The sequence below is a fragment of the Lycorma delicatula genome, chromosome 7 (assembly GCF_047948215.1).
Source record: "Lycorma delicatula isolate Av1 chromosome 7, ASM4794821v1, whole genome shotgun sequence".
NCBI lineage: Eukaryota > Metazoa > Arthropoda > Insecta > Hemiptera > Fulgoridae > Lycorma > Lycorma delicatula.
In genome coordinates this window covers 36,396,284-36,412,463 of record NC_134461.1, presented here as the reverse complement: position 1 = coordinate 36,412,463, position 16,180 = coordinate 36,396,284, and the positions used below count along the sequence as shown (strand labels likewise).

The window sequence follows — 16,180 nt, the reverse complement described above, 5'->3', positions numbered from 1 at the left end:
TGAAAATAGTTAAGCAAAAAGTATGAAAATTGAAAAACAATGTGATGAATAAATGTTGTTGTCTGGTGTGATTAGAGATAATTGTTTGTTTTCTTTTAGGAATGAATTACTTTTTTTTATATATATTAGCCAAGCTAGTATGTTATTAAATTTGAAAGTTAGGAATTACAGCTTTCTAAATATCATTCTGTATCACTCCATGAGCCAAACAGTGATCTTGCAACACATTTTTGTTCTGAAAACTGATTATGACTTTTTGAAGGATCCCAAGAGTTATATTTTATATAGATATATGTAGAACTAATAAGTGTTAAATAATGAAAACAAGTTAAATAAATGCTTTATTAAGAGGCATCAAATAAAACAATCATTTTGAACATTCCATGGGAATTTCTTATAATGTAAAATACCAAAACTTTTCATTATGCGGATTTTTGAGTATTATTGTTTAAACAAAAACTGTGTAAACAAATCAGGAGGCCTACCCATTTAACTAAAAATACATGAAAACTAAGAAAAATCACTGCTATATTCTCCATTGTATTATACTATATATTTAATTTATATTTTAATTATACTACTTACTAAAGTTAATAGCAATTTATGTAAAAAAAACTATAAATCTTATTTTCTACAATTTAGTAATAATTTGTTCTATATTAAGAATTATAATATGGACCTTTATAACAAAAAGGATTAGATTGAAAAATTGTATACTTTTTTTTAATATCAGGGTCACAGTCACTCATAGTTCACAAATGAAAAGAGGAATGAAACAGTATAAAAAAAGAAAAGTCAATTGAAACAAATATGGCATGAAAATATATTTTATCTGCTACAGAAACTTACATCTATTTTTCCTTGTAGTCATCATTTATGGCTACGCATTTCTGTCAACAGAGAACTAGTTTTCTCATGTCATTCCTTGATGCAAGCCCTCACTACCTCCTTTGGTTGATCATGCGTGGGAAAATATATATCTTTAACATCTCTAACCGCAAAAAGAAATAAAAATAGCATGATGCCAATTGTGGTGAGTGTGGAGTAGGGTGTGGCATAAAAGTGGTTAAAAGTTTGAAAAATACTTTACTTTGCATCTTTTTATCATTCTTGTTTGTTTTCTTAATATTTACAGATCTTGCTAATCCACAAAGTAATACTAAATCTGCTGGATTTACAATTGAAGAAAGAAATGGATTTACGGAATTATTAAGTTGTGGTTTTACAGATAGTTTTCGTAAGTTATATCCAGAGAAGAAAGGTGCTTATTCATATTGGACATATTTTAGAAATGCTCGTGCTAAAAACACAGGCTGGTGAGTATTATTTAATGCTAAGGATATTTTTCAACTCTATTTCTGATAAATAATACAACTTACTGGCTTGTTAAGGGTTTATTTTTTGGTATATGTAAGGATATGCTTAAAAACTTAATAAAATATTGTTACTGCACATAAATTATCACCAATTAAAAAACCACATAATGTCTATTATGGAAACATGATTACCCTTTGCTGCTGTGGGTATGTTTAAATTTGGATTTTTTGTTTGAGTGATAAATAATTTACAGAAATATTGGATTATGTTTTGACATTTTGATATGAATAAAAAATCAATCAAAATGCATACAGTGGAAAATTCCAAATTTTATGGAGGGGGAAATCAATATAATGTGTAAGAGCTGAGCTTACTGTTGGTCCATCCTGAGTTAATATATTTCTAACTCTGAAATTAATTGTTTTTGGAGGCTTAGGAGGTTTCAAAAATGCTTAGTTTAATTAACAAATTAAATTGTACTGTTAGCTCTGAATCACTTTCCAAGTTAGAATTGCATAAAATTGCCATCTATTTTTTTGATTACAAAGAATAGTGTGAGAAACTTCATAATCTAAATTTATTAAAAATCTGACAATATATTTAGCTTTTAGAATAGTTATTTACCTGTTCTTTTTACATTTTATTAAAAAATTTAACTTTGTTTTATATATATATATATATATATATAGACACAAACAATAGGTACAATTGATAATTAACTTGATAAACTGTTTTAAAGGTTGATTTCAAATGAAGTTTAAGCAGAAAATACTTCATTAAAACTGTTCTGCTATCAACTACTTTAACTATCCGTTTTATTAAAAATTAAAATAAATCCTTTTAACATTTCTATCCTATTATTAAAAATATTTACTTCATTAAAATTATTCTAGTTTATTAAAACTATTCTATTCTAGTTTGTCTATCGTAGAATGTTTTCTGACAAATGCTAACTCCTCTAGAGGATTAAAAACTGGGAATTGGGTAATTGACTGGTATAGTTGGGAAAGTTATGTTTCAAAAAATTTAGTTCATCATTTTAAGTTCTTTTTGTATCTGTACGATAAAATAATTCTTTTTTTATTGGAAAACAGTAATCAAAATTATAAAATCTTTTTTCACATTTTTTTTGTAAAAATGTTTATTTCTAATTTTATGATAATAGTTAAATGAATAATACAAAAAAAAATGATTATTTTGTATCTGTGGAGGACGTAATAAAAGTTGAACAGTGCGACTATTGTTTTGAGTTCCTGTTCTTTTCCAAATTCATACAGTAACTAAAAGTACGTACAGCAAGTGAATAGAGAACCAAAAACATTCAATAAGTCAGTTAAGTTATTTCTTCATTGACATATAAAAAAAAATGTATTGTAATAAATTTTTATGTTATTGGTTTAAATAGATTTTATATATATATATATATATATATAAAATATATATATATTAATATATATATATATATATAAAATTACTTTTTTGATTATGTTTAAAATCTTTTAATTTTAATTTTTGAAATCAAGATGCTTAACAAAATAAAGCAATAACCAGAATTTTTATTTTTTTATATTTTAGAATCACAATTTTGAAAAATATGGTTTCAACATTTTGAAAATTTGGGGTCATCCATCCAAAGACATTTTTTTAATAATTAAAATATTCACTACAAAATTGATGTTAAATAAATTAAAAATAAAAATTCCAATTTTTTGGTAAAATTGTAAAATTTTCAATATTTTAATAAATAAAATAAATCTTGAGCATTAAAAATTTGAAATTGAAAAAAAAATCCATTTTGGGGGTCCCATACTGAAGGGGAAGCATTCAGGTAAAATTAATTTTTAAGAAAATAAACCCTAAGTGTTTGTTATAAATTAAAAAAAAAAACTTTAAAATTGTTAAAAAAATACGAAGATACAGTCGTAATTTTAAATAAACAAAGTTGTAATAATTTTGTGGGAAGGAGTGAATTTTTTTGCTAACTTGCAACATGGGTTTAAAATTAAAATAATTTTTAAAAATTGAAAAAATATCTTGTTACCACACATGATTGGAGTGGGATGAGCAAACAATTTTTATAGCAATTTGAAGGCCTATTAATGTATAATTATAGTCGCTAAAAAACTTCAACTATAGTAAGAAAAATCTCTTGTTGGTGCCCCAGGTAAAGATTAGAAATTTTATTTAAAACAGTACATTCCACATTCACTTTAAATTTTTGTAAAAATTTAAACATTCTTTCTCCCCTGGCAGGTAGACCTGTCTTACCAAGTTTGAAGAAAATCAGTCAAGGGGTTCAGACTGTTAAGACGAAATACAGTTAACATATGTATGAGGCTCAGGTGATAAATTTTGCACATATATGCAGAGCATGGGAATGAAAAGAGATATTGAATGAAATAAAAAATGATTAAAAGTACACTACCTTAGCTAAAAAATGCAGTATTTATTTTTCTACATAATTCCGATTTACATTGATACAATTTCCCAATGTGTGACAAGATTTTGCATTCCGTCACTGAAAAATTCTGGCAGTCTTTCTCGAATCCAAGTGACCACCACAGCTTCATTTTCCTCATTGTCGGTGTGTAGTGATTACCTTTGAGATCCCTCTTGAGATGAGGGAAGAAGTGGATATCACTCGGAGCCAAATCTGGCAAGTATGGTGGATGCGAAATAGGTTCAAACTCAACTCAACAGCGGAGAGCCATCGGAGAGTGTGGTTCCCATTTTGCACAGATTTTTACAGCAGTTCAATTGCTTAATAATGTGGCTTACTACTCATTCTTTAGATATGCCTAACTGAATAGCAATGCGTTGCTGGGTGATTCGTCGGTTACTTTGAAGCAAATCATCCACCTTCTTTTAATGTTTCTCGTCAGTCACAGAAACTGGTTGTCCGCTGTGAGGTGCATCCTCGGTTTTCGCTTTACCAGCTTCACATTTGTGAAATTTCAATCTTTACTGAAAACAAACCGGTAAACTGATTTCAACACATTGCAGATTTGTAGAGGGGATTATCGTTTTCATATGCTGCCACACCCAACTCGATAGTACCTTTTGTCTCCGTTTAGCACACTAGTGTACAAAATTTAGCCTCATATGTACAAATGTCCATCTGACAAAATTATTGGTCTTGGAGCTTTGGAATAAAACGTTTTTAACAAATTGTTTACAATTTACATAAATTATAAATTTATTTACAATTTAAAATGGTGAAGTTAAGAAAAATAGATTTGGGTGATTCTAACCCACCGGGTTGGTCTAGTGGTGAACGCGTCTTCCCAAATGAGCTAATTTGGAAGTCAAGAGTTCCAGTATTCAAATCCTAGTAAAAGTCAGTTATTTTTACACGGATTTGAATACTAGATCGTGGATACTGGTGTTCTTTGGTGGTTGGGTTTCAATTAACCATGCATCTCAGGAATGGTTGAACTGAAGCTGTACAAGACTACACTTCATTTACTCATATATATAATCCTCATTTATCCTCTGAAGTATTATATGAAAGGTGATTACCGGAGGTTAAACAGGAAAAAAAAAGATTTGGGTGATTCTGAATCTTCCTTGGTTAATTTGCCCAGATTATCCAGTTCCACTTAGTTTATAAAAGTATGTGTATAAAAGGTATGTGTATCTCTCATAGGTATATACACGTGCATGCATGCACATGTATGTACCTATCATTATGTTTATGTGTGTGCATGTGCACACACATAAACCACTTTTCATTTTTGAAGCAATTCTGTAAGTGATTTTTATCTTTTATTTGTTTACTTTTTATTTTTTTTGTTGAATGGTTGTTCTAAAACTAAATCATCACTAATTCAATAAAAAATTCCTCCCAATAATATTTCTAAAATGGAAATCGGTAATGTGGGGAACTTTTAATGGAAAGTGACTTTCACTGAAACTGATCTGTACTTATTTTAGTATTTTTAAAAGTGTGTATAGGTGCCAAAGACTTTTGTCTTGGATGAAAGAATTTGTTTTGTACAAAGTAAACATTTCATGTTAATTTTTATGAAGATTGTATGAACTGCTTTGAGAAAGTTTAAAATTTTTAAGAAATATTAATCAAGAATTGTCTCTTGATAATGAAATTGTCTTGCAAATAAGAAAAAAATGATAATTTTTTGTAATAAAATATTAGAATTTAAAAAAAAGTAAATTTAAATTTCATTATACTTATGATTTGTTTAGGCATAGTTTTATGGCATGTTTTTATTGTTTGTGTAACCGTAATACTTTTTCTTTAAAAAAAAAATATTCAGTTATTTTAATAATATTAATTTTTTTCAGGCGACTGGATTATTTCGTATTATCAGAAAGGCTTATCCCTAATGTTTGTGATAATGTCATGCGCACTGAAGTTTTTGGAAGTGACCATTGCCCAATTGTTTTGTTCCTTCATATTTAAATTAAAATTTTTACTAATGGATATTTTATGGTTAATTATTTTTATATCTTGTTTTTGTTAAAAAAATTCTTACTACTATTTTTCAATGTTATAATGAACGTCATTAGTGAGTTAAGTCATTATTGATGTATACTTTTGACTTTAAAATTAATTTTTTTTTTCATTTCATTTAAAATTTTTACGTTGTGGTTCATTATTGAAAGGACACAACTGCCAAAAGTAGTTAACTGAAAGCGTACAGCTTATAAGTAGCCTTCCATGGCTCTTAACTGTCATTAATTCGAACCCTTATACCTGAGTGACTTTTAATATTACGTACCATTGTAGGCACTTACTTTACTATACACTATGAAGAAGAGGGTTCTCTGTATGTAAGGTTAGTTTATCTGTCATTTCAAAATGAAGAGATAAAGTCCTACATCCCAGTTTTTTTTTGTTAGTTGATTGGTTAAAAGTTTATCACTGATAAATAAGAAGAAATTCAACATTGTGTTCTATTTTTAATTACATTAATAAATATATTCATTAATTTTTTTTATTTTCATATCTAATATTTTTAGGACCAATTAAAAAAAAACAAATAAAATAAAAATATCATTCTAGAACCGATTACAATTCAACTCTTTTCTGTAGATAATTTGGATAATTTTAAGAATTTCAAAAATTAGCTTTTGTTTTAAAGGAAATACTAAACATTTTGTATATTAACTTGGGAATTTATTCTGTCCTACTAACTAGTTCACATCAACCTGTGTCCAGGCTCATAGCATTGCTAACAATATTTGTATATTGCCATGTAAAAATTTTTTAAATGCTGTCTTGGTAGGCATGCTCTGTAATGTTTATATGTGTAATTTTATTGAAAATTAATTTTTCTTAATGTTCTTGTTTAATAATGCAATATTTGGTTATTTATAGATGTAATATTTTTCTTTATGTAATATATATTGATAAGCCACAAACAAAAATCATGTTTATTATGATTTAATGTAAGAGAGGTTATCTTTAAAGTAAACACCGTTTCATTGTGAAAAAATATATTCTGAAAACTTAAATATTTTTTATTTCTCTTAAACTACATACCTCATACTACTTCTCTACATAATCGCCACATGAATTAAGACATTTATCGTAGCAATATAACAGCTTCAATATACCCTCGTTGTACTCTTCTACCGCCAGTCCATTTAGCTACTGATTAACAGAATTTTTAAGTTCATAGTCACCTGCAAATTGCTTACCACTCAAAAGTTCTTCCAATTTCCCAAACAAATAGTAATCAGAAGGAGGTAAGTCTGGACTATATGGCGGGTGATTGAAAACTTCCCATCAAAATGTTCTCGGTAAATCATGTGTCAGATCCGCAAAATGTCGATGTACTGTAGGATGACGCTGTTGGTCAGCTGCCCACTTCACCGATTTTGAATGGCAGTTTTGCAATAGGCTTCTGCTGCATTTATAGTCATTCCACATGGCATGAAATCAATCAGCAGTATGTCAAACTGATCCCAAAAGATTGTGGCCATCAGTTTGTGTCCAAATGGTTGTGGCTTGACCTTTGTTGGTTTGGTTGGTGTTTGAGGATGATGCCATTTTCTCATCGACGTGTAATATGAAATCCATGGGGGATTTCATCACCAGTAACAGTTTAATTAAGGAACTCGTCACTTTTTTCTGTGTAGTTCCAAAGCAGATCCCATTCAGATTTTTTGTAATGTTCCATTAAGACATTCAGCACCCAACATGTACAAACCTTTCTGAAAACTAAATGGTCATGAACAATGAATCCAATAACAGCTATTGAAACATCAGTAAAAAGAAGGGCCAGGTTGGAAATCATTGAGCATCGATTTTTTCTGATTTCATCATCAACGCGTATCAAGTCCTCGGTGATTATCGAGAGCCTTCCGGAACGTTCTTCATCAAGCCCATTAATTCTGTTATTTCTAAACCTTTTAAACCATTTTCAAACGTTTCTTTTCATTCATTACATTATCATCGTACACACCAACCAACTGCCTATGAATTTCAGCCATCTTAACAACATTTTGATGGTTTTAAAAACATATGATTCCACATATTTCACAGTCGGCGGCAACTTTGATTTTCCTATTCATTTTATAACATAATAACTCGCATGTAATCGTTCAACGCTACAACTTCCAGACAGCAATGCAGTGTGTACATTACTAGCATGGCCATGAATGACACAGGTTCACCAACTTTAAGGAGAGAAATTTCCCAGCGGTCTTTATTTTAGAGATATGTCTAATAAAATAACACATACACATGTAACCGCAGGCATTTAATAGCTCTTTAGTTACAAATAAATTTTAATCATGATCTAATGATAAAAAGAAAATTATCTAAGTGAAACGTATATTACACTAAATTAAACAAACATTATTTTGAGAATAAAATTGTGTGTCTTTTACTTTTTATGTTGACCAAATTGTTTATTTATATATTATAGGAAAATTTAATCTTGTACTTTTCATCAGTTTTTTTTAACTTGGTGAAATTAATGAGAATTTTTTTAAAAGTTACTTCAAATAATTCATTGAAATGTTGTGTTAAACCCGTATTGGTTCTATTTTTTAATGTAAAATCTTTTTTATGCCCATTTATGTTCACTAAAACCTTTATCATTATGCACGTTTTTTTTTTTTCATATTTATGTTCCTTGTGTTGAATTAGAATGAACTGACCCATTTTAAGATCTTATTTACATACTTTTACTGTCTTACTTTTACTGTCTTATTTACATACTTTTACTGTCTTACAATGTAAAATTAGAGTAATATGTTCTACTAAATAATATCTCTCCACAAATCCGAACACCAACAAGTAAATAAATAAAATTATATTAAATAGTCTTTCAACATAACATAAATAATAAAAACATGCTCAAATAAAAAATATAATGGACATGCGCATCAATAACTGAACTTCCATTCAACATAAACAATTATGGTAGGCGCTAGGTGTAGATTAGTAACAGCTGAGAGAAACTATACAAAACAAAATACATGCAATAGCGCTTTTCTATTGAACCACAACAAACTAGAAAACTAAGTGTATCCAAGCACAATGAAATAACTCATCAAAAAGCAGAATAAAACCAGTCAATATGCAAGAACAAATTATCTCATCAACGGTGCTTTTTGACAAAAAAGGTTATGATGATATATATCAAGGGCAGTTTTTATCAATGTAACCAATGACGGATTATGTCGTTAAAAACCGGCAGGGGGTTAATAAACAGAACATACATCTTACCAGTCTTATTTAAATAGTTTCTGGAAACCTGAATAGTGATAGTGCATATATTTTCAGTTACTGTAGTCTATGTTTGAGGGATGTTAAATAAAAGCATTGTTTATAATATAGTTTTACTTCTAGTTCACTGTTATCATCATCATTATATCCAGTCTGTTCATATTTTCTGCCCTGAGCCAAGCTGCTTGTGCCATGTCTGTCTCTGTTCTTATGTTTTATATTTTCAGTTAAGCTGTTGAGTTCCTGATTGTTCCAATTCGCTTTAAGAGTACTATGTTTTTTAAGTATATTTTGGCCTTTCTTTTATTATGTCTACTGACCCTTCTAGCATCGTTTTAATCAACCTCCTATTTTAATATGCTGTAATCAATTATTTTCCTATCCTTAGTTATTTTTCTCAGTAAGCATCTACACTTGTCCATTATTTTTTTTCTTTTAAGGTAACCTTTTCTGAAGTTTAAACAGATAAACATATCAAAATAACATTTGTACATACAGAGTTGTCAGATATGGGTGAGCGATTTTGGTACATTTCAAGTGTCACTTGGTTATAAGAATTTTGATTTGAATGCACATGTTTTTTCTTGTATATTAGCATATACGTTTGGCAATATTTTAGTGAGAGACCATAGTTTTAGTGTTGCATATGTTATGAATTGAGGTTTATTTTTAAATGGTATTTGTAGTATGTAAAAATAATATATTTTTGAGTATTTATATACCTTTATATAATTAATTTTCAATTCATATGACTACTATTACTTTTTTATAATATTATTTTTGTTATAATTATTCTGGGAATTAATATTTTGTCTATATTTCTGTATCTAAAATATCACTATTTTTAATTACATTTTTTTTCATTATTAATTTACAATTTAAATAAAACCTGATTTATGATAAGTATATATATTTTTGCCATGTACATTACTTCTGTTTTATATCAGTTTTCAATGTAATGCGATTAATTTAACATGGAAGTATATCATGTTTGTAATATAAGTGTTAGTATCATTTAGTGTTTTTCAAACAGTTTTTTCTTGTTGGAATTTCTCTGATCTGTTTTCTTTCTGTCTTGTAAAAGTTTTCTGTCATAAATTCACCTTCCATGTTCTAGAAATATAGAGAGTTCTGCAATAGACACTTATTTTTTTAGTGTATGACCAATAAACTTGAGTACTCAGGCTATTTTCAGTATCATTTTTTAAATATATTGAATTTGTGTGTAAGTATTTAAATAATTTGAGTAGTACTCAGTATTACTTGATCTACGCTGTGTAAGTTGTATTGGATATGTTTAATTTTGAATATTTTCCCCTGATGTAATTATACAAACTATAGTTGCACTAGAGGTTGTTTGAGATATTTTAATTTAAGTTGATCAAATTTATACTTTCTGTAGGAAATCCACTGAAATATACATCGATTATCATCTGTATTTCAGTGGACTTAAAGTGATATTTTGCAGTAGTATATTGTATTACACGGAAAAGGCATTGGGAAATCTTCTATTCTTTATTTTTTCTGATTTATGTGTTTTTCTTGAAATTGGCTATGTTATTTTTGGCACTGATTATTAATCTGTAGTTTTCTGTTGCCACTTACAGCTGAATACAGAGATTAACATTTACACTAGACATATGGCAGCTTTGTATCAAATTATGATCTACAGTTAAGGAAAGAACAGAAGTTCAGGATTATTTTCATTCTTTTCTCATTCTTATTGTCATTATATTTTGTGATCAGCTCCCAGTTATCTCAGTGTGATTGATGAATGCCTTTTACCTTATTGAAGTTATTTTATTTAACTTTATTTTCTTTAGTATTGTTTCCATTTTGTTTTGCTTTGCCTAATCGGTTCATTTTTTTTTTTTTCATCTTTTGATGCTGCTGTCCCATTTTGATTCCTTGCCACAAGTTTGCTGACATTTTAGCGATTGATATTTTACTTAACTACTTAATGGTTGATAATACTTTATCGTCAGTCTTTGAACTAATTTCATATCTTTTTCACCTTGTATTTTTTTTCATATTAGAACAATTCATATCTGTTCTAAGTGTATGCTGTATGCTGTATGCTGTTCTAAGCATATCTGCTTCATTCTTCTGAATTGTAGTTTCAGTTCTGCTTTTTTATTAGGATTAATATAGCAAATATAGCATTTTCTTCTTACTGTGGATAAATTTATACCAATTATTAGTTTAACTTTTTTTTACTCCACACTAATTTAAGATTATTGAAAAGTTTACTTGCTTCTGCAACTTTTAATTCCATAAGACTTTTTCAATGGAGTTTACTGGGTGTTTACAGTGCTGTTTTAATGGCACCCATCTTTAAAATTTTTGTAAATCCCTTTAATATAAAATTGAATAATTAAGGGTTTTTTAACTGTTTTAAAATATTTCTCATTAACGTAGGTACTAATTAATTCTGCAAGGTTCTATGGAAGAATTAGTTCCACTTTGTTGAAAGTAACTCAATAAAAATTTAATAATGTTATGCACTTAAAAATTAGCTGTTGCACTGTAAATGATTTTACATGATGATTAAGTTGATTACATAAAGTTTACTCTAAAATTTATGTGAATCATATTTATAAAAATAATATGTATTGGTGTATTGAAATTAGACCTTAAAAGAAAATTATAGCCTAATTGTGAACAGAAAATGTGCCAGCTCTGGTTTTGTCGGTGGATGGTTTACGTGAAATGAATAGATAATAAAAGTTTTCAAGGGTATATTTTTTTATCACAGTTTTGTAGAATATTCTTTTGTATGTTTAGTGACACATCTACAATACTGATTAATACATTATTTGTACATTGTTAATTGTGATGCACCAACTTTAATTAATTATGAATTAAAGTTTTTAAGTTTCAAAGTACCTTTATAATTCAGTTGGCAATTAGGCCAATTAAATGAAAGTATGAGGGTTGGTAACCAGAGTTGAGCTTAATATGAGAGACATTAATTTTTATTTATTATCTACTTGCAAGGAAAATTCTTACGTAAGATTATTAGAAATTTTTCTTTTGTCTCTTTGTAGTCAATATATATATATATATATTTTAATTGTTTAAATTTAATATTTAATTTGTTAGATGAACTAGGTTTGTTTGTATGATATTTCATTATAGAGGAAATTTGACCTCAGCACGGTTTAATTATAGACATGATGAAAATATATCATGGTATTACTAGTGACAGGAGGTTTAGAGTTGCCTAAAAAAGTTATATAGTTTATGTGACATGATATGAAGTGTTTGTTTTGGTCATATGTGAAGTTTATTTTAAGAAGTGATTAATAAACAATTGTTTTTTTGCCTTGTTTCATTTCAACAGTCTGTGTGCTTTTAAATTCCTTTTGACATTCATATGAATTTCCTTTTCTCATTTCAAATTTTAGAGAATTGAGCTTCCCTTTTATTTTACTTTTGGTCTTCCTTCCTGTTGCTTCCCTCATATTTAACTATTTTTTCAGTGAGAGTAAAGGTGAAGTACAAATTGTATAGTTCTTAATTATTAATTACTTTTATATTTTTATTACTGTTTGTGAGATTTTTGTTAAATTAGTACAAAATTCTTTTTCATAAAACAAAACATATTGTTATGTTGTTGATTGTAAAATATTGATAATAAATTTTTAAATGTTATGTCAGTTTTTTTTTCTTACTGGTAAAAATACTTTATTAAATGAACTATAGTTTTACCCATTTGTTGTGTCAATACACATTGAGCAGTTTCTTTATAGAAAATTGAAGCCATTTCAAAGCAGTTGTTGAATTAATTGTTTGAGTATCAAAAACAGTGTAAGTTTTGGTCCTGTGGATCATTTATAAGGTAATTTCAAGTTATATATCCAGTAAAGTTTACTGTAGTAAATTTTTGTTCTTTGAATATTATTTTTATGTGTTATAATGCTATAGTTATAGGTGATTTTACATCATAGCTATTAATTCCCGAAAATGACACTCACAAATATTAAACGTTATTAGATTAATTGGAATTAAATATTCAAGTTTATTAGAGAAAGTGAGGAGTGAAGTAGTTTTTGTTACCTTCTTTACTGAGTCAAATATATTATTGGACTTAAGTAAGTCAAACCCAATGGAATGCAGTTAATACCATATTTATGATACCTTCTCATCCTTTTTTCTACAGTCACAGGGTTTATAACAAACATCATTATTCTTGTGAAAGCAACATTAACTAAAGTCTCTTGCATTTCATGAGTCATTTGTAAGAAAGTTTAAGACTAATATTTTGAGTATATCTCTCCTGCGGATGAACACGTCAGCTGTCCAGAAGGGAGGTCAGCATGCTCCAATGATGCAGAGAGGGCAGAGACTGCTGCCACACACTCTGAGGTGACCATGTTATGCTTGGTGATGAACGCCGGTTGCTTTGGGGCTGTTAAAATAAAAAAAAGATATTTTGAATATAATGTGATTTGTTTTTATTGAATTAACTAATTGCTTTTTATTTAGTGTTTATTAGTATATATTTCTGTATTGAAAATTTTAATCCTGTGCCATTACTGTTCTTAAATTAACAAATCGTATTGCTAAAGTATTTTTGTTAACTACATGTATTCATTGTATTTCATTTTTATTTGTTATTACATCATGAGAACATGGATTTGACTTTTGTACTTTAGCAGTGAAAATGTATTTATTGAAGTGACACTTGAGAAATTGGTGTTACTATGTAGAAATTAAGTCTAAGACTACCTGTTTTAACATTGAGAATGCTGATTACATTTACTGGTTTAGATAGCCACTTGGTTTATGAAAAGTATTAGTTGATCTTTGCTGGTTGAATTTTATTATGCACTCAATTGCATTGAAAACATTATTATTAAATGCGAGGGTCATTTGTAAAGTTCTTAGCCTGACAAAGAAAATACAAGATTTTTCAGAATTTTTTTTGTTTTTCAACATTGTCACCTTGTAACTGGATACATTTAGACCAATAACTTTGCATCTTTTTAATACCCTCAGTATAATGTAATTAATTCAACTTAGATAAATAAGCAGTTGTCTCAGCTTTCTCCCCGTTCTACGTGAATTTTCATCCAGCAAATCATTTGTTCAAGTTGGGAAGAGGAAGTAATTGCTGGCAGACAATAAAGTGTTGCCTATTGCACTGGCTCTCCACGGCCATCTTCATTGTTTTGGTCATATTCCAAAACTGGATAATAACAGAATTGTTAGGCAAGTTTACAACAGTGGTGGCACTGGGAAGAGCTCAGGAGGACAACAACGGAAATGCTGGTCAGACAATATCCAAGAAGACATGAAACACCTCCAATACCATTTAACAATTTTAAACCTCTGCCAAAACAGAACCTGGTGGAAGAAATTAGTTGATGCTGTAACACTTTATGTTATCAACCTGTGACAAACACATGCATCAAATGGAAATCCAGCAAATGTGGTGCATGTGAAAGCACTTTGAAGCATAGGTCATGGGGTTTTGCAGCAACAACTAGAGATGCGTGTTCAGGCCGAATATCATGGTGAAAGAGCATTTTCTTTTTGGCCAGATATGTACGTTTATCCTGAAAACCAACCTTCAGTCAGTTCAGTAATGAAGCATAATACTTCCTGGTGATAGTCCTGCCTTTTTTTAGATAGTCTATGAGCACTACGTAATGAGAACCCAAAAAAACTGCAGCCATTACGTTTCCTGCGGACTGGAGTTATTTTCTCTTTCTTTGGAAACTTTTATCTGCCTTCACCACTGTTCAGGTAGCTATTTGGCCTCTGGTGTGTAATGGTGAATCCTCTGCTATTATAAAACTTTGAAGAGGCTTTTACATACTCAAGACATCACATAAAATATAATGGAAATGATGTATCAGAATGTTTCTAATGTCAACAAGCTTGTATACCTTCAGTACTATATGTTGGCTGTTTAATATGGCATTGTGGATTTTTATAATGTTTTCATTGATTGTAACAGTTTTTTGGTCATCCCAAATATTCATCAAGCATTCATTTGTTTTATTCAGTTGCTACAAACAAGCAACTGAATGCATGTACCTGAAACTTTGCAGTACACCATATAAAGGATGATACTTAACAAATATATTAATTTGGTCATACTTGCACTGTCTCTGTCAGTCCAAGAACTTTCTGAATGACCGTGGTGTGGATCATATATCAGCATATATATATATAAATACACACACACAATCTGGTTGCAATAAAACTTGTTTTGTGTAACCCTGCATAACAGTACAATAATAATAATTCTCTCATTCTGGAATTTTATCTTTACCATATTGTGAAAAAAATGTGGATATTGGTTTCCTTTGGAAATGTTATCCAATTATTTTAAAGTTTCTTTTAGCTTCTTTTTAATGTAAAGTATGAAAGTTGTGTAATATCATTGCCAATATTTATTTTTTTTTATGTGGTATATAGATGTGCTGCGACCAAAATAAACTAAACATTGAAACATAATATTTACATAGGTATAATTACAAATTTCAGTATAGCTACAGATTAGTTTCCAGTTTTTTGAGCCATTTGACTTGAGTTGTGCTAGAATGATATACATCTTGTGGTTCAACCTTGTTTGCTTGGATGAGTAGTATTTAACTAGATGTTCAACAGTTGCTCATCACAGTCACATCCACCTGTAGGTAACATACCCCTTTTATTCTTAAAAGTAATTACATCTACCATAAAATAACGTATCATACAGCTACCATTGTTCTTACAGAATTAAGTCTGGACAATTGTGTTTGTAGACTAAAGCTCGGCACTTGCATATGATCCGCCTCTATCCATTGACAGCTGTAGTTTTTGTCCCACAAAAGGCGGATCAGCAAGGTATCCGCCTTGGACACAGGGCGGATACCTTGCCCTGTGTCAAGGCGTGTTCATGGACACAGTTATTTTAATGTGATAGAGATGAAGGATAGAGCCAAGAATAGATAGTCTTATATTACCGACAAAAAAGTTACTTTTTACGGTCATTATTTCACTATTTTTTAAATAGACTACAGGTAATTAAGAATACTGTGTTAAAATAGTAGGAGAATTCATTGCCAGTGTATGTTGTCATGTTTTGATTAATTTAAAAAAAAAAACTATTATGTTTTTCTGGGAATGGAGCTCTATATTGCCTAGCTGAACAGCACTGAAGTTTTCTTG

The 16,180-nt window shown here is 29.2% G+C and overlaps 1 protein-coding gene across 3 annotated transcripts in view; it reads left to right on the top strand.

The window, feature by feature from the left end:
• LOC142327425 (DNA repair nuclease APEX1-like) overlaps positions 1–12,670 on the top strand; it is a 41,529-nt gene extending 28,859 nt beyond the window's left edge. For all 3 annotated transcript variants that reach the window (XM_075370472.1, XM_075370474.1, XM_075370473.1), the window contains exons 6-7: positions 1,136–1,316; positions 5,620–12,670. In XM_075370472.1, coding sequence (XP_075226587.1) covers positions 1,136–1,316; positions 5,620–5,737 — 299 coding nt within the window. In that variant the 3' untranslated portion in view covers positions 5,738–12,670. The remainder of the gene's footprint in view (positions 1–1,135; positions 1,317–5,619) is intronic.
• Positions 12,671–16,180: the final 3,510 nt, after the last annotated feature.